A 25495-nucleotide genomic window follows, 5' to 3' on the forward strand; every position below is an offset into this window, starting at 1 on the left:
TTGTAGATGAGTGAGACTATGTGTCAATTTTTTTTCTGTGATTGGGTAAGTTCACTGAGAATGATCTGTTCCAGGTTCAACCATTTTTCCTCAAATTTCTTTTTGTCGTTTTTTCTTACTGCTGTATAGAATTCCATTGTGTAGATATACCACATCTTTGTTATCCATTCTTCTAATGATGGACATCGGGGTTGATTCCAGCTTTTAGCTATTATGAATTGAGCCGCTACAAACATGGTTGAGCAAATCTCTCTGGCCTGTGGTTGGAAGGTTTTAAGGTAGATGCCCAGTAAGGGTATAACTGGGTCTGTTGGTATTTCTATAGTCAGCTTTTTCAGGAATCTCCATATTGCTTTCCAAAGTGGTTGTACCATCCTGCATTCCCACCAACAGTGAGTGTCCCTGCTTCTCCACATCCTTGCCAGCATTTATTTTCATTTGATTTTTTGATGTTGGCTATCCTTATTGGGGTAAGGTGGAATCTCATAGTTGTTTTAATTTGCATTTCTCTGATGATTAGGGATGATGAACATTTCCTTAAGTGTGTGTATGCCATTTGTATATCTTCCTCTGTGAATTGCCTGTTCAACTCTGTGCCCCATTTTGTGAGTGGGGTATTTGTCTTCTTATTGTTTAGACTTTTGAGTTCTTTGTAAATTCTAGAGATAAGGCCTCTATCAGTTGGATAACCTGCAAATATTTTCTCCCATTCTGTGGGTATTCTATTGGCTTTGCTTATTATATGCTTGTCTGTAAAGAAACTCTTCAGCTTCATATGATCCCATTGGTTGAGTGACTGTTTAAGAACTTGAGCCACTGGGGTTTTGTTCAGGAAGTCTTTTTCCATTCGTATAACATGGAAAGTACTTCCTAAATTTTCTTCAAGTAGTATTCGAGTTTCTGGTCTTATGTTGAGGTCCTTGATCCATTTGGATTTGAGTGTAGTGCATGGTGAAATGCGTGGGTCAAGTTTTAGTTTCCTGCATGTGGTTATCCAGTTTATCCAGCACCATTTGTTGAAGATGCTATCTTTTTTCCAGCCTATATTGTTCAGGCCTTTGTCGAATATCAAGTAGCTATAGTTGCTTGACCCAAAATCCGGGTCCTCAAGTCTATTCCATGGAAACACCTGAACCACAAGACACTGGAGAGGGTAGGATCAAGACTAACCTAAATCTTCTACATCTTCCCTCCCTCCCTCTCCCCCCTCCCCTCTCTCTCTCTCTCCTCTCTAACTCTTGTATATTAGTTATGTTCTTCCTCAATTTCTTAGTGGGCACTGACCTGTAACCCCCACTTCCAGTTTGGGGCTACCATCCACAATGAGATTTTGATCAGAGAAACCTACAAGGTTTCCCAAAATAATGACAGACTTCTGTCAGAGTACTTGATAACCCACCAAAGGCCAGTGGTAAGACCCTATTGCTGAAGACTCCATACGCAGCTGACACATAAAATGGAATGGAATGGCTGGAAGCCAGGAGAGAGTCAGTCCCCAGACAGTCAGCGTGTCTAGTGCCAGAAGGCGCTACATGGGCAACTGGGAGAAATGACCAATATCTGTCCAAGCAACTCATTGTCTAACCTAATTAGCAACAAATAACCTGATGTGATGCCCACACAAGTGCAATAATGGCACACAGCCATGGTGAGGAATCAACTGCTCTTGATTTGGCTAACTGATCCCCTCAGTGGTACTAGACCCATAGCTGGAGCTGGGAAACAAGTCAGAACCATACCCAAACACAAGCCCACTCTACAATATCAAGCTACCATCAATCATGGGGTACAAGAGGGCCTACACCTATCAAACTCTCTATCAAAAAAGTAAGTGTTATCTCAATTTTCTGGGTGCTAACTTACTCTCCATTGGAGAATCTGCTTCTCTTTTTCAGATAGATGCAGATCCTAAGGAGAGAGCTGCCCCAACATACCTCAAAAGGGGCCCATCTGAAACTAAGGACAATTGGCGAAACAAGTAACGGTGATGTTTTCCTGTGAACCAGATACCAGCACAAAGGGGAAGGAGACCAACACAGAGAAAAATCAACTCCTACCAAATCAGAGAGCCAGAGCCTCAGAGGCCCCCAACACCTCAGCACTGAAGCAGACCAAAAATGAACCCAACACTGCTCAGGGAAATTTTGCGGAAGAGGGGGCGGAAAGAATGTCAGAGTCACATGTTGGGTCATGATTTGCAGAGACATTTATCATACCAATAACTGTGGGCTAACTCCACAATGCACGACCCATTTATATAAACAAGGAGGGTCCAATGGGAGGGGGTAGATCATAGATGAGCCTAAACAATGGTACCAAACTGCCTGTATTTGCTGAAAAGAAAACTAATAAATTAAATTAAAAAATAAATAAATAAAGATAAAAAAGTCAAAATACAAGTCATATATTTTGAACATGTACACAATTTATATTGTACAGCACATGCTATTTGAAGGTATAATATAATACAATCAAATTGTGAGAAATTTGTATTATATTTGAAAAGCAGGAAGTAGTCAGGAAACCTTTCACAAAAGAAAGAATACTTCTGTATTTTGAGATAGGGTCTCACTTTAGCCCAGGCTGATCTGGAATTCACTATGTAGTCTCAGGTTGTCCTCAAACTCATGGCGATCCTCCTACCTCAGCCTCCCAAGAGCTGGGCTTAAAGGCGTGCACCACTGTGCCCAGCTCTTGTTTCTGTACTTTGCATAGCTGTGTTTTACTTATCTTTATAACTTATTTTTAATCTTCTTTCACTAATGTCATTGAGAAACAGAATAAATAATATAACAGAATTTTGAGAATTTCTTTTTACATAGGAAAGTTCTCAAGCAGGCAAATATCCATCCTCATGACATACAGGATTTATTCTGTAAAGACTTAGCAGGAGCCTTTAATGGAGCATGACTTGGATTCTGATATCTTTAAAAGCCACCTTCTGTTTGGGGAGAAAGGGTATGAAATTCTGAATGACTCATTTCTCAAGGCAATGATACGTGAATATGTTCAATGTGCTCAGTAGTTTATGAAAAATATCACACTCAGACACATTTGCTTTTACAGTTTGACATGTGAGCTAACCAGCAAACAGTAAGATCAAATGTTGAGATGGAGTAAACTAGTAGCATGGTGGGAAATGCTTACTAACTGGCTCCCCAGTGGGGGAGGGAAAAGCCCTGATTTGGCTAGTTTCCCTAGTGTAAATACCCTCACCTTGACCAGTTTCCAGCCGCCATCACAATGATGACTACAGAGGAGGAAGCGCACAGTGGATCTTAGAGGCTGCCAGGAGTCTGTTTGTGCATGACACTGGAGGAAGTCACCGAGCACTCAGCACTATCCAGTTGCTCCATACAAAGCCTCTCTCAGCTTCCCCCTCCTCCTGATGCTGCAATTCTCATAGCACATCTCTTCAGTGCCCAGTCCAGCTCCCAGCCTCCAAAGCCACACCTTCAAGAATGTCTCTTTCAAACACCAAATTACAATAGCCTGTCACTTAAAGTTTACCTTTATTAATAAAAGAAAGTCATGGTTTTTCCTACCTTCTTCATAATAACAAATGATTCCTTGTGCAGTTCCTCTGTGCTTAGGATCTTAAAACAAATTACTCGGAATAAAGTTTAAGATCTCTAATTAATTTTTGTTTTAGCAACTAATACAGCAGCAAATGGAGACAGTTAAAGAATACTAGATTGACATTATGTTCTAAGTTTATTATGTTATGTTTATCTCAATAAATGACAAAACAGCACTCAATAAAATCACAGAGTATTATGTTTAAAATATTTTAAAAATTACAAAGAAGATATTTTCCTGCCAGGAGAAACAGTAAGTAACGTACACATAATTAAACAGAAGAAGGTTGTTTTGTTTTGTTTTTTTTTTTTCACAAGTAGGAACAAAGCATTGTACTGGAAACCCTGGCCAATGCAGTAAGACAATGAGAAGAGAATGAGAGATATAACTCATGGAAATTGGGAGAGAAAATGATCATTTTAAGCAATCGCTTGACTTTATACTTCTTATAGAAAATAAAAGCATCACAAGAGAAACCGCTCAACTCTCATTAAAAGTACAGATTGAGCTATAGCTTCGCCCTCCCCCTCCATTTCAGTTAAAATATGCAGTTTGCCGACCTTCATGTATGTAAAAGAAGAGTCCCATCTCTCAATCATCCTATCCTTTCTTTCTCTTATAGTCAGTGCCATCCACTTTAAGGTTCTGATTTTCCTATCATACTCCTTTTTAAGGTCCCTGGCCTAAAATACTGCCCCACCAGCTTGATTTTAAAAGAGATTTTACGGGCTGGAGAGATGGCTTAGCGGTTAAGCGCTTGCCTGTGAAGCCTACGGACCCCAGTTCGAGGCTTGGTTCCCCAGGTCCCACGTTAGCCAGATGCACAAGGGGGCGCACGCGTCTGGAGTTCGTTTGCAGAGGCTGGAAGCCCTGGCGCGCCCATTCTCTATCTCTCCCTCTATCTTTCTTTCTCTCTGTGTCTGTCTCTCTCAAATAAATAAATAAATATTTAAAAAAAAAAAGAGAGATTTTACTCCCTCTCCATCTCTCCCTCAATTTCTCTTTCTCCCTCCCTTCCTCTCTCTGTTGCATGTGTACACACGTGTGTGCATGTGTAGTGTGTGCATATGCACAGTCATATATATGTGGGTATACATGTCTATATGCATGCCCCAAGTCATGGTCTCAGGTCTCCCTCAGTACTTTCCACCTACTTCTTTATTCTTTGAGACAAGGTTCTTGCTAATCCTAGTGTTCACCAGTTTGGCTAGACTAGCTAGCTAGTAAGCCCCTCAAACACTGAGATGACAGGTATGTGCCACCCTTCTGTGGGTGATGGGAATTAGTACTCAGGTCCTCATGCTTACCCCTGAGACATCTCCCCAACCCAACAATGGCTCTCTGTACCCCACTTCCTCCTACTCTTCTCATTCATGGAACCTCAAGGCCTACCGACCTTCAAATTTCAAACATAGGAGCAACTTTCTCCCTCCAACTCACTGCCATAATCATCTAACCTCATTCTTTCTTTCTTTTTTTTAATTTTTATTAACATTTTCCATGATTATAAAATATATCCCATGGTAATTCCCTCCCTCCCCACCCCCACACTTTCCCATTTGAAATTCCATTCTCCATCATATTACCTCCCTATTACAATCATTGTAATTACATATATACAATATCAACCTATTAAGTATCCTCCCCCCTTCCTTTCTCTTCCCTTTATGTCTCCTTTTTAACTTACTGGTCTCTGCTACTAAGTATTTTCATTCTCACGCAGAAGCCCAGTCATCTGTAGCTAGGATCCACATATGAGAGAGAACATGTGGCGCTTGGCTTTCTGGGTCTGGGTTACCTCACTTAGTATAATCCTTTCCAGGTCCATCCATTTTTCTGCAAATTTCATAACTTCATTTTTCTTTACCGCTGAGTAGAACTCCATTGTATAAATGTGCCACATCTTCATTATCCACTCATCTGTTGAGGGACATCTAGGCTGGTTCCATTTCCCAGCTATTATAAATTGAGCAGCAATAAACATGGTTGAGCATGTACTTCTAAGGAAATGAGATGAGTCCTTTGGATATATGCCTAGGAGTGCTATAGCTGGGTCATATGGTAGATCAATCTCTAGCTGTTTTAGGAACCTCCACACTGTTTCCCACAATGGCTGGACCAGATTGCATTCCCACCAGCAGTGCAGAAGGGTTCCTTTTTTCCACATCCCCGCCAACATTTATGATCATTTGTGTTCATGATGGTGGCCAATCTGACAGGAGTGAGATGGAATCTCAATGTAGTTTTAATCTGCATTTCCCTGATGACTAGTGACATAGAACATTTTTTTAGATGCTTATATGCCATTCTTATTTCTTCCTTTGAGAACTCTTTATTTAGCTCCATAGCCCATTTTTTGATTGGCTTGTTTGATTCCTTATTATTTAACTTTTTGAGTTCTTTGTATATCCTAGATATTAATCCTTTATCAGATATATAGCTGGCGAAGATTTTTTCCCATTCTGTAGGTTGCCTCTTTGCTTTTTTCACTGTGTCCTTTGCGGTGCAAAATCTTTGTAATTTCATTAGGTCCCAGTGGTTAATCTGTGGTTTTATTGCCTGAGCAATTGGGGTTGTATTCAGAAAGTCTTTGCCAAGACCAATATGTTGAAGGGTTTCCCCTACGTTTTCCTCTAGCAGTTTCAGAGTTTACGGTCTGATGTTAAGGTCTTTAATCCATTTGGACTTAATTCTTGTGCATGGCGAGAGAGAAGAATCTATTTTCATCCTTCTGCAGATATATATCCAGTTTCCAAAACACCATTTGCTGAAGAGGCTGTCTCTTCTCCAATGAGTATTTTTGGCATTTTTATTGAATATCAGGTGGCTATAGCTACTTGGGCTTACATCTGGATCCTCTATTCTGTTCCACTGATCTACATGTCTGTTTTTGTGCCAGTACCATGCTGTTTTTGTTACTATGGCTCTGTAGTATAGGTTAAAATCAGGTATGGTGATACCACCAGCCTCTTTTTTTGTTGCTCAGTATTATTTTAGATATTCGAGGTTTTTTGTGATTCCAAATGAATTTATGGATTGTTTTTTCTATTTCCATGAAGAAAGCCTTTGGAATTTTGATAGGGATTGCATTAAATGTGTAGATTGCTTTAGGTAAGATTGCCATTTTCACAATATTGATTCTTCCAATCCAGGAACAAGGGATGTTTCTCCACTTTCTAGTGTCTTCTGCAATTTCTCGCATGAGTGTTTTAAAGTTCTCATTGTAGATATTCTTTACTTCCTTGGTTGGGTTTATTCCAAGGTACTTTATTTTTTTTGATGCAATTGTGAATGGGAGTGATTTTCTGATTTCATCCTCTGTGTGTTTGTTGTTAGCATATATGAAGGCTACTGATTTCTGTGTATTTATTTTGTATCCTGCTACATTGCTGTAGGTTTTGATCAGCTCTAACAGCTTGCTAGTAGAGTCTTTAGGGTCCTTTATGTATAGAATCATGTCATCTGCAAATAATGATAACTTGATTTCTTCCTTTCCAATTTGTATCCCTTTTATGTGTGTCTCTTGCCTTATTGCTATGGCTAAGACTTCCAAAACTATATTAAATAAAAGTGGGGACAATGGACACCCTTGTCTTGTTCCTGATTTTAGTGGAAAAGCTTCCAGTTTTTCCCCATTTAGTAATATGTTGGCTGTAGGCTTATCATAAATAGCCTTTTTTATTTTTTTATAATATAATATTATATATTATATTATATTGTGAATTATTATATTGAGATATGTTCCTTCTATTCTCAGTCTCTGTAGGACTTTTATCATGAAGGGATGTTGGATTTTGTCAAATGCTTTCTCTGCGTCTAATGAGATGATCATGTGATTTTTGTCCTTCAACCCGTTTATGTAATGTATTACATTTATAGATTTGCGTATGTTGAACCATCCCTGCATCTCTGGGATAAAGCCTACTTTGTCAGGGTGAATCATCTTTTTGATATATTCTTGTATTCTGTTTGCCAATATTTTGTTGAGAATTATTGCATCTATGTTCATGAGGGAGATTGGTCTGTAATTTTCTTTTTTTGTTCTATCTTTGCCTGGTTTTGGTATCAGGGTGATGCTGGCCTCATAGAAGGAGTTTGGTAGAATTCCTTCTTTTTCTATTTCCTGGAAAAGCTTAAGAAGCAATGGTGTTAGCTCTTCCTTAAAAGTCTGGTAAAATTCAGCAGTGAATCCGTCCAGGCCTGGGCTTTTTTTAGTTGGGAGATTATTGATAACTGTTCGGATCTCCATGTTTGTTATAGGTCTATTTAAGTGATTAATCTCATTTTGATTTAATTTAGGTAGGTCATATAGATCAAGGAAATCATCCATTTCTTTCAGATTTTCATACTTTGTGGAGTATATGCTTTTATAGTATGTCCCTATGATTTTTTGAATTTCTCTGGAATCTGTTGTGATGTTACCTTGTTCATCTCTGATTTTATTAATTTGTGTCTCTTCTCTCTTTCTTTTGGTCAGATTTGCTATGGGTTTATCAATCTTGTTTATCCTTTCAAAGAACCAAATCTTTGTTTCATTAATTCTTTGGATTGTTCTTTTTGTTTCTATTTCATTAATTTCTGCCCTAATCTTTATTATTTCTTCCCGTCTACTGATTTTTGGTTTACCTTGTTCTTCTTTTTCCAAGGCTTTAAGGCGAAGCATTAGGTCGTTTACTTGAGACCTTTCTAATTTCTTAATATAGGCACTTACGGCTATAAATTTACCTCTTAGAACTGCCTTCATTGTGTCCCAGAGATTTTGGTATGTTGTGTTCTCATTATCATTTGACTCTATAAATTTTTTGATTTCCTTTTTGATTTCTTCATTGACCCATTCATCATTTAGTAGTGTAGTGTTTAGTTTCCATGATTTTGTGTATGCTCTATAGCCTTTCTTGCTACTGATTTGTAGTTTAATTCCATTGTGGTCAGATAGAATGCAAGGAATTATTTCAGTTTTCCTGAATTTGTTAAGATTTGCTTTGTGTCCTAATATATGGTCTATTTTAGAGAATGTTCCATGTGCTGCTGAAAAGAATGTATATTCTGCAGCCTTTGGATGAAATGTCCTGTATATATCTGTTAGGTCCATTCCTTCTATGACCTCATTTAGTCCAGATGCCTCTCTGTTTATTCTTTCCCGGGATGACCTGTCAATTGATGAGAGTGGGGTGTTAAAGTCACCCACCACCACTGTGTTTGGTGTTATCTGTGACCTTAGTTCTAATAGTGTTTGTTTGACGAATTTGGGAGCCCCCATGTTAGGTGCATATATGTTTAGGATTGTAATGTCCTCCTGTTGGAGTGTGCCCTTAATAAATATAAAGTGACCTTCCTTATCTTTCTTGACTAACGTCAGACTAAAGTCTACCCTGTCTGATATTAGGATAGCAACCCCTGCTTGTTTTCTAGGCCCATTTGCTTGAAACACCATCTTCCAACCTTTCATCCTAAGATAATATCTATCCTTTGTAGAAAGGTGACTTTCTTGGAGACAACAAATTGTAGGATCCTGCTTTTTAACCCAGTCTGCAAATCTATGTCTTTTCGTTGGGGCATTGAGGCCGTTGATATTAAGAGATATTATTGAAAGGTGTGTATTTTTGTTTGCCATTTGTGTGTGTGTGTGTTTCTGGTTCTACCTGTACTCTCTTCTGTTAACTAGTACTTGAGTATTGCTTGTTTTTTCTAGGTTCCTTATATGTGTGCTTTTCCTTTTGTTCAGCATGGAGGATTCTATCAAGTATTTTCTGTAGAGCTGGTTTTGTCTTCAAATACTCCTTTAACCTGCTTTTGTCATGGAATGTCTTTATTTCTCCATCCTTTTGAATGGATAACTTTGCAGGATAAAGTAACCTTGGTTGACAGTTGTTATCTTTCAGAACTTGGAATATATCACTCCAAGCCCTTCTGGCTTTAAAAGTTTGTGTTGAATAATCTGCTGTTATCCTGATGGGCTTGCTTTCGTAGGTAACTTGATTTTTCTCTCTAACTGCTTTCAATATTTTTTCTTTGGTGTGTGTGTTTGGAAGTTTGATTATAATATGGCGAGGAGAGGTTCTTTCTGGGTTTTGTCTGGCTGGGGTTCTAAAGGCTTCCTGTATCTGCATTGGCACCTCTTTCCCAATTTGGGGGACATTTTCTTCTATGATTTTGTTGAAGATGCTTACTATGCCTCTGGAGTGGAGTTCTTCTCCTTCTATTATGCCCTGAATTCTTATATTGGATCTTTTCATAGTGTCCCGAATATCTTGAAATTCCCACTCAGACTTTTCTATAAGTTTGTCTTTCTCTTTGTTGGACTGCATTAGGTCTGCCACCTGGTCTTCTAGCTTAGATATTCTGTCCTCTCCCTCATCCATCCTACTGGTGAGATTTTCTACAGAGTTTTTTTATTTCATTAACTGTGTTCTTCATTGCTAGTAATTCTGACTGGTTTTTCTTTATTATTTCTATTTCCTTATTTATGTCTTGTATTGCCTTCTTTATTTCATGAAATTCGTGTCCTGCATCTTCTTTGATTCCTTTGATTTCCTCTTTAGGTTCCTCTTTGACTCCTTTGATTTGTTCTGTGACTTCTTTGAACATATTTACAATCATTCTTTTGAACTCTTTCTCAGGCATTTCCTCTAACTCTTTCTCACTGGAGGACATTTCTGATGCATTAATACTTTTAGGTGGGTTTATATCGTCTTGCTTTTTAGTGTTTCTTGTGTTATAATGTATATATTTTTGCATCTTGGATTAAGTTAATGCTTGGATTTTCTAGCTAGCTGTGTATTCTTAGCTGTATCAATTGATTTGATGTAATATATTTTCAGGGTAGGACCTTAAGGTGTTAGATGTGGCTCTTAATACTCTCAGAGTATCTACAAAGATGTTCTTAGGGGTTGAGTTTCCCTGCTATAGGAGTATTCAAGCAGGCTGAGTGGAATAAAATACAGGTAGATTCTAAAATTTAACTAAATACTGTACACATTCAATCAAAAACAGCCCCAAGTATGTATGCAAGAGTAGTTATTATAACAACCAGATCCTCTATCAACAAAGAGGTTAAGATTTCTAGTCTGTTGAGGGATCCAAGTCAGCTTGCGACCAAGTGAGACCCTTCCCTGGTGCAATCCCAGTTACCTTGGATGATTTTGGTCTCAGTCAAGTTGCTGCCTGGGCCGTCGGGCTGCTGTTCTGATTTCTGGAGCTGGGCACTTGCTTTTCCTACTGGGCAAACCGAGCCTGGCAAGTGTGGCCCTGCTGATCAGCTCCCCTGCTGCTGCTCAAGCTGCCCCTGCTGGGACTGTAGCCGCTGCTGCTGAAGGTGTTGCTGCTGGACCCACCGCTGCTGCTGCCTCTGCTGCTGCTGTAGCTGCCACTGCTGGAGCCACCACTGCTGCTGAAGCTGCTGTTGCTGTGTCCACTGCCGCTGCTCCCCCTGAAGCTGCTGCTGCCGCTCCTGGGTCTGCTGCTGCTGGGGCCGCTGTTACCGGTGCTGGAGCCACTGATGTTGCTCCCGAACTCTGCTCCTGCTTGGGTCCCGCTGTTGGTCCCGGTCTGCTGTTCTGTTCGCCGGAGCTGGGCTCAGGCGGTGGGGGAGGGGAGGGAGCCGCAGCTGCTACGGTTCTCTCGCTGCTCCAAACGTTCTTCTACTTCGCGCTCTGCTCCTCCGTTGCTCGCTGCCGCTCTCCCCTCACGTTTCCCGAGTTGCGGAGAGCGTGGTGTGAGGGAAGCTCTGGCACCTGGCTTTTCCTGTGGCTCGAGCCGAGTCTGACGGCTTTCTGGTGCGCCGAGGCCGTGGCGGTTGGCCGAGCTGCCAGAGCCAGTTTTCCCGCCTATGCAGGCTCTGGATGCTCTGGAACTCTTCTACTTCTCCACTGCCACTTCAATTTCCTATACACCTCACTTTTTAGTAAAAGTGTGTATTTTGCTGAGTTTTTTTTGGTCTTTTTGCCCCCCTAGGCTGCTTTGGCGTGGTACCTACGCCGCCATCTTAACCGGAACTAACCTCATTCTTTCTACTCAACTCTTTCTTAAAAATAAATATTTTATTTACTTATTTGTTTGAGAGAGAGGAGGAGGCAGATAAGGAATGGACACTCCAGAGGCTCTAGCCACTGCAAACAGACTCATTATATAGCCATGACTGGACTGGAACTCACTATGTATACCAAGCCAGCATAGTCCTCTTTAATTCCTGAGTGTTAGGATCACAAGAGTGCTGCCACCATGCCTCCCCACTTCTTTGATTTTCTAACATGCTCTGCTTGCGTTGGATGTAATCCACTAGAATGTAAGCTCATGACAGTGATGTTGTCTGGCACACACATACCCTTAGTACTTATTGAATGCATTACTCAATCAAAAGAAAGTTGTATGGGTGTAACTGGTCCTAATTATGAAGTGAAGGCAAAACTAAATTTTATGAGCAGTGGACATCTATCCCAGCATGCTCCTTCCAGGTTTTATAAAGCCTCCATCTATCCAAGGCTAGGGCACATAGGATTCCCTATGAACAATTCAGCTAGGATGAAAAAACAAAGTGCCTGTTTCTCAGGTGCCATCAACGTGAGCAGAGATGATGCCAAAGTCATTGTGGAAAGTACTGGAAGGATTGTAGAGACAAGTTCTCTCTGAAGGAACAAGGTCTAGCCCACTTTTCGTGAAACATACAGCATAAGTATTATTGTACCCATGAAATAATGGGAAAAGAACTTAGAAGGGCAGTTCTGAGGACAGCTAGACAGATGGTAAGAATACAGGGCATGATATATTAAGATGATCCAAGTACGGGGCATAATATGTCACAATGGTCCGAGTATGGGGTATAACATATTAAGAAAGTCAGAGTATGGGACATAATATGTTAAGATGGTCTAGTTCAGAGCATATGTTAAGGTGGTCTGAGTACAGGGAATAATATGTTAAGCCTTCCTGAATAAGCTTCACATGTGAAAATATTTTTCCTTTGTCAATACACACCAAAATATCCCCACAGCTAAAGATGCTTATTAATATTGTGGGAAATAAGTCTCTTTTCTCAGTCAATAGTGTGTGTGTGTGTGTGTGTGTGTGTGTATGGTGTAAGGTATTTACTGAATAAATTTTAAGATCCATATAAAATAACTTTATCACTAAAATGCCCTAGAGAATCAATTAAAATATTTTCACTTGTAAAATGTAGATTAAGATGGTTAATTAAAAGATTAAAATGGAAAAACAGAAGCTTTTAAAGAGATTGCAATTGGGAGTTAAAAATATAATCAAGGAAACAAAACATCTTAAACCTCCACAGCAATAAAATATAAATAAGGATGCTGTGACAACAAAGACAGATACCACATAAAGGCCATCAAAACTTTTACTAATAAAGTGAAAGGACATATAATTAGTCTGTATGTGAAAAGATAATAGACATTTTAAAGATATCAATTATACTCTAATAAATCTATTATTTGAATGAATTCTAGTGGCATTTTTTATCTTCACAAATTTCCTCTAGACTGATCCACATTAACATAAAGTAAACTATAAATAAAAATAATGAATGGAGAGAAAACTCTACCTCTTATAAGCATTAAAAATTATAATTCCACAAAAAATAAAACACTGCAGTATTATCAACATAAAGCACAAATATAATCAAAAGCCATGCTGAGATCATGAAGAGAATGTAAGAGAAATTGGAGAAAATTTATCTCAGGTCACATGAAAATAGCTTTAATTAAACAACTAATGTCAAAACAAACTTAAAAAAAGGGATAAAGCTGTGCTAAATATTAAGTATAAATATGTAGGTTTTGTATATTAATATGCATGACAATGTTATCAGAACAGCAGAAACAGATTTAGTCAATGCTGTATCTTCAGGGTCTGAAATAGAAACAGCTCTACTGTAGATTTGCAGCTAATTCACTGTTTTGAAAAGATAGCACCTGATCCAGTTCTTTGGCTCATACAATACAGATTTTTCAACATTAATAACATCAAAAATCTCTACAGAGAAGCCAGAAAGGTAATGTCAAAGACTGCATTAAGTTCATCAGGCAATTTGAGGAGTACTGCCATGTTTTCTAAATTACATCTTTCCCAATTCCTTTCAATAATACTTTACAGTTTACAGAGTAAATATTTTACATTTCTTTTGTACTACATATCCCTAATTAATCCATAATTCCTAGTTAGTATATGTTTTATGCTAATTTAAATAGAACTGGCTTCTTAATTTCATTTTTATATTGGTCATTGTAAGTAAATAGAAATAAAATTATTCTTACATATTTAGCTTATACCCAGCAACCTTCTTGAACTCATTTATTAGTTTTTGTGGTATATGACTGGATTCCTTCATATTATATATAAATAGAGATAATCTACTTTATATTTTCCAATACATGAGCCTTTTATTTCTTACTGTTGCCCAGTTTCCATGGTTAGAACTTCCAAGGAAATGTTGAATAGAATTGACAAAAGCAGACAAAAGGGTTGGGGGGTAGAGTAGAGGAATGGGGAAAACAAACACAAAATTAAATCCAAAATGAGCCAATACCATAGAAATTTTTATCCTTGAAGACAGCTTAAAAGATATAACCCTCAAAAGGAATAAGGGGTAAACACCTGAAAAGCAGGACTCTGGTGAAAGTGGGATGAAATCTAAGTTTAAAAGAATTTTTTTTTCTGTCTCTGACCTGTAACTCCCTGTACCAGACATTGGTTGCTACCCACACTGAGCTGTTGATCAGAGAGACCTACAAGGTCCCCAGATCAAGACAGCTTTCTGACAAAGCACTTGATTGCATGAGGCAAAAGCCAAAACCCTATTGCTGAAGACACCATATGCAGCTGACACAGAGCACAGAGAGACCTGGCTGAAATCCAGAAGACAGCCATCCCCATACAATTAGCCTTGTCTAGTGCTGGAAAGTGCTACATCAGCTACTGGGGAAAATGGCCAACAATGGTCTGAGCAACAAGAGGTCTAAGCCACTCAGAAGCAAACACCCTGACACAATGTACATGCCAGTGCAATAGTGGCACACAGCCTCAGTGGGTAACCAATAGCTTTCTGATTGGCTAAGTGATCTTATCAAGGTAAAGGAACCCATATCTGGAATGGGGAACAGATCAGAATCCTATGGAGACAAAGGTTATGTTGTCCACTGTCAAGCTCTCACTAGTTTTTGGCTAAAAGAGGGGTTAGATACATCACATTCTCCCTCAATTAATAATGTTTATCAAATTTAAACTATGCTGACTTCACTCTCCATTGGAGAATCTATTTTCCTGTATCAGAAGGTAGTGAGATGGGAGGAGACAAACCACCCTTGTACTTCAGTGAAGCCACAGCTGAATCCACAGAGGAATTGGGGAGATGAGCATGAGTGCTGCTTCCATGCTGTTCCTGAAAATCAGCACCACGGTGAAGGAGACAGACCCTGAGGATACTCAACACCTACCAAGGCAGAGATCTAGAGGCTCCTAAGAGTCACTGAAGTAGACTTAAAACACACCCTACACAGCTCAGGGAATTTTTCAGAAGAGGGGGCAGAAATATTGTAGGAGCCACAGAGGCATGCCCAGAGGCATTGCTCCCCACAAAAAATAACTGCTTCTACAACACATAAACTACAACCCCATGGGGACTACCTGTAACCCCACTGAGAAGGGTCCCCAATGGAATGGAGGCAGGGACGAGGGAAAAGAGGGTACCAACACATGATGTATCCATACAAAACATCTTGTGAATGATAATAATAATAATAACAGTGTCAAAATCTACATGCACAGAAACTTCCTCTTGAATGTAATCAAAAGTATTAACAGAACACTGAAGAAGGGAAAATTCCAGAAAGCAATGTAGGTAGCTGCTCACAAAAGAGTACATCCCAGCACCCAGGAGTGAAGATGACTGCTGCCCGGGACATACTCTTGCAGGCAATAAACGTCCTCATTGCTTACCTGTTTTAGAAGTAACAAGCTGCAGCACAAGAGGCCGTCTTGTCACAATGCCGGAGCCCCGAGGAAGAAAGTCCCTTTAAAAAAAGAAGAAATAATAGATTAGGACATTATGAAATTGTGAATGGACAGACATTTATAAGTAATTCTAACACTCAGTCGTTTAATATATCACCTCCCTCAGAAAGGCCATTTCACCTACAGAAGATTTTCAAAGTTAAAAGAAGGGGACTTAATACTGACTGTTAATCCATTAGTACTGTAATGGCCTCACCGAAATACATCTTGCAATCACCCAGCTAGAATAAAAGCGTGCATTAAGTTTCTGTTATCATCAGCTCAAGTTCACTTTCAGAGAATCAGTATTAATTAAAAACATTTGGTGCTAATATTAATAGAGAAATATGTTCTGTGTGTAAGCATATGTGGTATGTGTTCATGCATGTGAGAATACATGTACGTGTGTGCACAAATAATTGGAGGCCAGAGGTTAACATCTGGAGTTCTCCTCCATCATACTCCATTTTATTTACTGAGGCAAGCATTATCATTTAAACTCAGAGTTTGCCCATTAGGCCAGTGTAGCCAGCCAGCTTTGCCCAGAATCCGCCTTTACCACATTGGGATCACAGGTAGGCTAAGAACTCTTCATTTATGTAGATGATAACAGAACTGGTGTGGCAAATGCTTTTTGATGATGAAAAAGATCAATGTTTTCTCTGGACTCAAGAGCAATATTTTCACCATGAAATTATGACCATAACCAAACAGGTATATGAAATTATTTTCTAAATATCTTGAAACTTTTCTCTAATTAAAATAAACTCACAAAATGTGATACCAGGTGGGAGCAACTATTACATCTATAAGAATTAACACTAGAAAAAAATATTACATCTTGAGTTTTTATCTCTAATTCTTTATAAATGGGAGATTTTAAGAAAGATCATGTTCACATGGAATGCTGTATTAAATTACATTGGTAATTCACATGTACTAACTGAGTCTGCATTGTCAGAGGACTAATTAATAAGCACTCATATCATGGGCGGTTTTGGCCCACATTGGGTTTTTGTTGTTGTTGCTGCTGTTGTTGCTTGGTCTGGAACTTTTTTTCTCTGAACACAAGGCCCCACACATACTAGCTAAACTGACCTGTATCTGCAACCTTATCTTTACTTTTTATTTTGAGACTGAGTCTCACTAAGTTGCCCAGGCTGACCTTGAACTTAAGACCATCTTAACATATTATGTCCCATATTCTATCTTAACAGGTTATGCCCCATACTTGGACCATCTAAACATATTATGCCCTGTACTTGGATCATCTTAATATATCATGCCCTGTACTCAACCATCTGTCTAGATGTCCTCAGAACTGCCCTTCTAAGTTCTCTTCCCATTATTTCATGAGTACAATAATACTTATGCTGTATGTTTCACGAAAAGTGGGCTAGAACTTGTTCCTTCAGAGAGAACTTGTCTCTACAATCCTTCCAGTACTTTCCACAATGACTTTGGCTTTATAAGCCTGAATCACCAGTCCTGGCCTGCATCTCAGGTCTTAAACACATTTAGAATGTTTCAAAGGTTTTGCAAGAACATCATAGAATCCTAGTCATAGTGAACCTTGGACTCAATGGCAAGCTTTCTCAAGCAAAGAGGTTCTAAGACCATCAGAAAAGGTGTGAATTCCAAAACCCAGGACCTATACTGAAGGTCCACATTCATAATATTCTAGGAACAGGTATGACTTCTGAACTCCTATCAAACTCCCAGGGCAAACTAATCTAATGCTCACTAAGGTTTGAGAACTACTGGCCGCGGCAGGATGTGTTACCCAACATCTCAATGGTGACAGTAGACTATGACATTAAGAGTTTTATAGAGAGAGCTTCCACACATATGAGATTCCAGTGAACAGCAACTTGTGAGCTGGGTGGGGCAAGTGGGAACACTCAAGCTTTTAATGACACTGATACTCTGCTGGTGAGAGTGACAAGATGAAATTAGGCAAAACCTCCTCTATAGCTGGTTTATTTTTCAATTTTAATGCATTTTCTGAAAGACTGAGTAGCAGTAAACAGCCCCTGGGCTAAAGCATGTAGACATCGCGGTGTGAAACGTAAAAACACCGAATAGTGAAGCAGAAATCTGTGTTTCTTGAAAAACTATACCTGAAATAATAGTGGGTTTGTTTTTTTGTTTGTTTGTATGTTGGTTTTTGGTTTTTCGAGGTAGGGTCAGCCCAGGCTGACGTGAAAGTCACTAGGTAGTCTCGGGGTGACCCTGAACTTTTGGCAATCCTCCTACCTCTGCCTCTTGGAGTGCTGTGATTAAAGGCATGTACCACCATGCCCTGAAATAATAGTGTTTTCTATTCATGAAGCAATGAATTAACTTGGCATGGTGTTGAACTTCGGTCACTCCAGAACTTGGGAGGCTGAAGTAGGAAAATCTTGAGTTCAAGACCATCTTGAGCTACACAGTGAGACTCTGTCTCAAATGAAGAAAAACAAAATACAGGGCTGGAGAGATGGCTTAACAGTTAAGGTGCTTGCCTGTAAAGCCTGAGTTTGATTCTCCAGACACACAAAGGTGAGGTAAGTGCAAGGTCACACGTGCCCAGTAGGTGGCGCAGGTGTCTGGAGTTCATTTCAGTGGCTGAAGCCCTGGTGCACCAAATCTCTCTCTCTCTCTCTCTCTCTCTCTATCTTTAAAAAAATAAAAAACCAAAATACAGAATAAAGCATCTATATTCTGTGCCTATAATGAAAATGAAGAGGTTAATTTGAAAATCAAAATTAATGAAAAGAAAAGAAAACCATGGAGTAAAGAGCTGAAGGAAATCAGCATGAGGTCTTAGGATATAAATATGCCAGAGATAAATGTACAGTCTCACATGCCTGATTGATGTCATTTAACAAATCAATAAACGGTTTTATTCAAAAAAAGAGGGATAGAGAAAAAGGAAGGAGAAAGGAAAGGAATAAAGGAAGTTTGTTGAATTTATGTCCTCAAATGGAAGCCTGTTTCAACTTCTTTATTGACTAGATATTCACATCATAGATTTAGTAGCTATTCCATTGGACATTATTAGAGCAAAACAGAATATATATAATGGTTGGAAATAACAATTTACTTGGATATGTGTGATGCTTTTCTCTACTTTTTAATTAGGAAGCAGAACTTTCCATGGTGAGACAGAAATGGACTCAGATATCCAACCTGCCTCTTACTGATGGACAGCCCTGCTTCCAGTGTGTGCTTTCTCACCAACAGTGGAAAGGTTGGGCAACCAAATCCAGCAATTTGGAAGTTTCTCCTACTTCTCAGGCACCTCTGAAATGCAGCAAAGTGCTAGAGAGAAACTCCTCTCTGGTGAAGAGTGAGTGGTTAGTGCAGCATCCTGAAAATGCATGTCTTTCTGATGACCTAGCAAAACTTAAACCATATGTCCAGAACAGTCCTGCTCTGTGAGCTAGTGGGGTAAGACAAGAAAAGAGACACAGACAGTCTTGCTTTGAACACAGACTGCACTCTACCTTTCCGTGGGGAAACAAAAAAAAGTCATTTTAAACTTATTCTAACTGTTGCCCAGACCATATGGATCAAATGAAATGCACCATACAGCTACATTTAAAAATCCAAGCACCATAAAATGTGTTATCATAATTACTATTGCTTCATTACAGTCATAGATAGTGTGTTTTTCTAGCGACTGAAGTACTCTCTTGCAAAAAGTCATCCTCAGTCCCTATGTATGACATTTTAACATTTTATGAGTGGGATCTAGAGGCGAGGAAGCACAGACCCACCTGACCTACCATTTCAGTGTGGACCAGCTACAGTGGTTTGGAATGCTCATTTTGTTATCTCATATCCATAAACACTGACCAAGGCACTGACATGATATTGATAATTCATTACCACTGAGTGCCATCATCCACTTGTTTCTTTTTAATTTAAAATACATTTGTTTATTTATTTGAGAGAAGAGAGAGAGAATGGGCATGCCAAGGCCTTCAGCCACTGCAAACAAACTCCAGATGCATGCATCCCCTTGTGCATCTGGCTAACGTGTGTCCTGGAGAATTGAACTGTGATCCTTTGGCTTTGCAGGCAAGCACCTTAACCACTAAACCATCTCTCTATCCCTGATTTTTATTTCTCTTTTGTTTTGTCTGTGCAATATGTAGTGAGATTTTTTTTTTTTTCCTCATAAGCCTATCTTCTGGGGAAATGAGTTTACTATGTTAACTTCAGGAAAATAATCACTCTACCTTTAGTATTATTTTATATTTCAGCTACATATCTGCTTTATGTTCATGCTCTAGTATGTACATAAAGAAAGAGACATGGGAGCCAGGCATGCTGGCACACGCCCTTAATCCCAAGCACTCAGGAGGCAGAGGTAGGAGGATCGCCAAGAGTTCAAGACCGCTCTAAGACCACATAGAAAATTCCAGGTCAGCCTGAGCTAGAGTGAGACCCTACCTTAGAAAAAAAAAAAAAAAGAAAGAAAGAAAGAAAGAAAGAGATAGATATCGGGCTGGAGAGATGGTTTAGTGGTTAAGCACTTGCCTGTGAAGCTTAAGGACACTGGCTCAAGGCTTGATCCCCCAGGACCCACATTAGGCAGATGCACAAGGGGGCGCATGCGTCTGGAGTCCATTTACAGTGGCCGAAGGCCCTGGCGCAGCCATTCTCCCCCCCTCTCTCTCTCTCTCTCTCTCTCTCTTACTTTCAAATAAATAGATAAGAATAAACAAATTTTTTTTAATTTATTAGTTTTCTTTTCAGCAAATACAGGCAGTTTGGTACCATTGTTTAGGCTCATCCATGATCTACCCCCTCCTATTGGACCCTCCTTGTTGATGTAAATGGGTCGTGCACTGTGGAGTTAGCCCACAGTTATTGGTATGATAAATGTCTCTGCATATCATGACCCAACATATGACTCTGACATTCTTTCTGCCCCCTCTTCCGCAAAATTTCCTTGAGCCATGTTGGGTTCATTTTTGGTCTGCTTCAGTGCTGAGGTGTTGGGGGCCTCTGAGGCTCTGGCTCTCTGATTTGGTAGGAGTTGATTTTTCTCTTTTTTAAAAGAAAGAAATAGATAGATATGGGCATAGAGCCCATTTACAAAACAAACGCTTTTCCTTCAAAGTAGATCAAGATAAGAGTGAGGAGTAACCTGAACAGTAGGCATTATGAAATAGACTCTAATCTACTTTGTGAGCACCTTTTGCAGGGTGAATGTACAGATCTTGGGACAGAGGGAGTGCTTCCCACAATACCTGCTTGCTACCTCATAGCTATAAATCAAATACCTTTTTTTTATCTCTCAGCACCCTCAACAAAGCATTATCCCATGTAGTTTTTAATAGCTCTTTTTATAGGAAATAAGTCAATGCTATTTCATAACTTCCTGACTCGTAGAAAGAGCAATTTCCATAGTATATAAGAAAGATAAATTCTAACATCTCTTATTGATTCTTTCAGAAATTTAGTTAATAAGAAATATTATTATTGGTCACTGGGAGATGACTGGACTTTAAAAGCCCAAATAGGAGAGCACAGCTGCTAAGTCCAGAAGCTAAAAGAAGTTTTTCTTCTTATCAGCAAATCAAATGACTATAGAGATGGCTTTCTCCAATATGAGTGATCAGTAGCCAGATAATCTATTCAATAAGGAAATGTTTAACAGCTGCCTATGCCTAAATATAAGAGGTATACTTCATGCTCTCTGAGAAGTTAATGCATGTATTCGACTCATTCAAAAATAAAAATGCTCAGCCATAGAGAGCTTATATGTGAATGACTGCAGTGAGCAGGCCATGTGCTGTGGGTAAGATTCACACAAGTATAATAGACACAGAGCAAGAAATGTCTTCCCTGTTTGTTTGACCTGCCAGACAATTTTAGAGAAAAAAAGATATGAAATAGGAGGCATTTCTCAGAGAACCTGAGTGTTCAAAGATTCGGGAAGCCAACATAGCACAGCATATTAAATAACTATAAGACAGAGAGGGAAGCAGACCTCAGAAACCTTCTTTATAGCTATGTGTATTTGTTTCCATGAGAACAAGAAGGAACTTAAGTGGTTTAAGTAACTGGATTTTCATTTCAGAAAAATCACTGGGAACTAAACAGAAAATTTTGAAAATAGGAAAGACTTAACATAGGAAGACTAGTCATGGTTCAACCTAGGTAATCTGAGAAATGATAAAGGTGGGTCCAAAGTAGTAATGAAAACAAATGACAAGATTAAGTAAATGTTTTCATATATGAGATGTGGAAGAATTAGGATAAATCTCGTGGGGGGGGGGGTGGCTGGAGAGATGGCTTAGAAGTTAAGGTGTTTGCCTGTGGAGCCAAAGGACCCAGGTTTAATTCCCCAGTACCCCACATAAACCAGATGCACAAGGTGGCACATGCATCTGGAATTCATTTGCAATGGATAGAGGCCCTGGTGCACCCATGCTCAATCACTCTTTCTCTCTGCCCTCTCCTGTCATAAATAAATAAATAAATAAATAAATAAATAAATAAATAAATAAATAAATAAATAAATAAATAAATAAATTTAGAAGTGCTGGAGAGATGGCTTAGTGGTTAAGGCATTTGCCTGTTAAGCCAAAGGACCCAGGTTTGATTTCCTGGGACCCATGTAAGCCAGATGAACAAGAGGAGCATGTGTCTAGAATTTGTTTACAGTGGCTGAAAGCCCTGGCATGCTAATTCTCTCTCTCCCTCTGCCTCTTTCTTTCTCTTTCTCTCTCTAAAATAAATAAAATAGCTAATCTCTCTCTGTAATAAATAAGTAATTTTTAAAAGTCTCCCAGTGGTCCACTAATCAAGACAGGGTAGAGAAGAAGGTAGACTTGATATTCATACAGGAGGTACCATGTGCCAGGTCCAATGTCTGCCTCTCTCTCTCTCTCTCTCTCTCTCTCTCTCTTTCTTTTTTTTCTCTCTCCTCCCTCCTTCCCTCTCATACTATTATTATTCTCACTTCAAAAGTGAGGAAGCTGGGGGCTGGAGAGATGGCTTAGCGGTTAAGCGCTTGCCTGTGAAGCCTAAGGACCCCGGTTCGAGGCTCGGTTCCCCAGGTCCCACGTTAGCCAGATGCACCAGGGGGCGCACGCGTCTGGGGTTCGTTTGCAGAGGCTGGAAGCCCTGGCGCGCCCATTCTCTCTCTCTCCCTCTATCTGTCTTTCTCTCTGTCTGTCAATCTCAAATAAATAAATAAATAATGAAAAGTGAGGAAGCTGGGCTGGAGAGATGGCTTAGCGGTTAAGTGCTTGCCTGTGAAGCCTAAGGACCCTGGCTCAAGGCTCAATTCCCCAGGACCCACCTTATCCAGATGCACAAGGGGGCGCATGCATCTGGAGTTCATGTGCAGTGGCTGGAGGCCCTGGCATGCCCGTTCTCTCTTCTATCTGCCTCTTTCACTCTCTCTGTCACTCTCAAATAAATAAATAAACCAAAAATGAGGAAACTAAGGCATAGAAAAGTTACACAATTTGCACAAAGGTGATAAGTGACAGGGGCTCTACAACCTGGAGACGACCACCAGCACCTGTGCTTCAGACCACTATTTCGTGCTATATTTTAAAACAAATGAGACAGGGCAAGGAGTGGTGTGTATTTGAATATTCTGGTCACTAGATGACTTAGAAATATCCAGATGGAGACAACAAATTAAGTGAGACTGAACAGATGGAATAAAGGATAGAAGCTCTGCCTAGATAATTTGTCAGTTATCAACAGAGGAGGTGGTTGAAGCTAAGAGACTAAATAATTCAAAACAGAGTGGGAAAAGTAATGAATATAGACTCTCAGAAATACCAGTGCTTAATGAGTTCCTGGAAAGCATGCAATTAGCCAAAATGTTTGGAAATGGTACGTTAAAAACACTAAACACTAGATTCAATGTCACAATAAGCCAGGTACAGCAATGTGCATTTGTTATCCTAGAACTTGGAAGGCTGAGGCAGGAGGATTGTGAGTTCAAGGCCACCTTGGACTACAGAGTGAGTCCCAAGTTAGCCTGGGCTGGAGTGAGAAATAATAACTAGTGATTCACACTAACCTCTTGAATTTTCCCACTTAGATGTATTGAACGCTACAACTCAACTCACTCATGACCCAACATGTCTTTTATCCTTCATACCCAGTCATCATCCACATCGTCTACATCAGCATTCATCAGGAAAGAAACACAGCTGAGGACAACCGTTCCTTTGTTTTCCTCTGCCACCATGATCCAAGTTGGTCGCTAGGTCCTGATGATTCTGCCGTCCCACTATCTCTTCAATTTGTTCTGTCTCCTCTGCTTCCATCTTCATTCCACGTGCCACCAACCATCATGGTGACTGCTAAAATGATCTCACAAGTAATCTTGAATTAATTTGAGCACTCTGCAATCCAACTTTGACAGTGATTTAAGTCCCATGACATAATTTTTAGATTTTCAAATCATTAACTGATTTTCCACTGTCTTAGCAGGAAAACCAAATATTAGTATCCCATTCAAAATCTTTTAATACTTCTCTCAGGAAACCCAACATCACCAGCACAGGGCTCCTTATAGTTCACTCAACCTTCATGTCAACAAACTTTCACTACATGCCTACTACATGCTAAAAGCAGCTTTAGGCTCTGAAGTTATAGAAGTAAATAATAAAGATAATTCAGGGGGGATAAAACCTCCATATCCACTAGCAGGCATCTCCACACAGTCCTGTCAGCCTCCATGCTTTGGCATACTTGAGATCTCTTTCTGGGATACCGTTCCCCTGCAATTCCCTCTAGCCAGCTCCTATTTATCCTTCAGACCCAAGCAGTTTTTTCAGGGAGCTTTCCTTAAATCCCACCCACATGCAGACTTATCTCAATTCTCAACACACACTTGTCACACTGGTCTGCTCATAGGTTTGTTTGTCACACCTATGTGCTCCCTCAGTGTCCAGGTGTTAGGTATGTTATCACTCTCCACCTCTCCTTTCAGGAATATTCCTTAATGCACTACATGGCCTTAAAACAGAGGGGGAAAATTCCTGGATCTAAATTCCCAGTTGGCAAATAGTTAACTGGTATTATATGAATGAAAAAGGGACATGATAACTTTTAATCTATCAAAAATTTGCAGAGATAAATTAGCATTGTAATGTGAATACTCAAGGTCAAAAGATATTCACTGAAGTACAACATACAAAACAAAAAATGGGCCAAAATAACTGACACTTTCTAAAGTCTAATGACATGGGATGAAATTTGAAGGAAACATTTTTTTTTTTTCTGGTTTTTTGAGATAGGGTCTCACTCCAGCCCAGGCTGACCTAGAATTCACTATGTAGTCTCAGGCTGGCCTCAAACTAACAGAAATCCTCCTACCTCTGCCTCCCAAGTGATGGGATTAAAGGTATTCAATACCGGGCTGGAGAGATGGCGTAGCGGTTAAGTGCTTGCCTGTGAAGCCTAAGGACCCCGGTTCGAGGCTCGATTCCCCAGGACCCACGTTAGCCAGATGCACAAGGGGGCGCACGCATCTGGAGTTCGTTTGCAGTGGCTGGAAGCCCTGGCGCACCCATTCTCTCTCTCACTCTCTATCTGCCTCTTTCTCTCTCTGTCACTCTCAAATAAATAAATAAAAATCTTTAAAAAAAATAAAAAATAAAATAAATTTAAAAAAAGGTATTCAATACCTTACCTGACAGCAATTTTTTAAATCCATGAAATAACATATTTTAAATGATTCCTTAAAAATAGAAGACCTCTTCTTTAAAATATTATCCCTTAAAGCATAATTTCTGTACTCCAGAATAATCTTCTTGTGACTATTATCTCAAAACACTTCAAAATGGTAATCCTACAAAAAAGGGGAGGAAGTAGAAAGGAGACACAAGAGAGGGGACAGAGAAAAAGAATGAGTGCTGCCCACTGCTCCAAGAGTGCTGAGGTC

The 25495-nt window shown here is 39.6% G+C and overlaps 1 protein-coding gene across 8 annotated transcripts in view; it reads right to left on the reverse strand.

Moving 5' to 3' along the window:
- The window catches only part of Dnm3 (dynamin 3), a 531619-nt gene that overhangs the window by 424666 nt on the left and 81458 nt on the right, over positions 1 to 25495 (reverse strand). For all 8 annotated transcript variants that reach the window (XM_045142169.1, XM_045142170.1, XM_045142166.1 and 5 more), the window contains exon 2: positions 15529 to 15602. In XM_045142169.1, coding sequence (XP_044998104.1) covers positions 15529 to 15602 — 74 coding nt within the window. The remainder of the gene's footprint in view (positions 1 to 15528; positions 15603 to 25495) is intronic.

This window comes from Jaculus jaculus, chromosome 1 (assembly GCF_020740685.1).
Source record: "Jaculus jaculus isolate mJacJac1 chromosome 1, mJacJac1.mat.Y.cur, whole genome shotgun sequence".
NCBI classification, from domain to species: Eukaryota; Metazoa; Chordata; class Mammalia; order Rodentia; family Dipodidae; genus Jaculus; species Jaculus jaculus.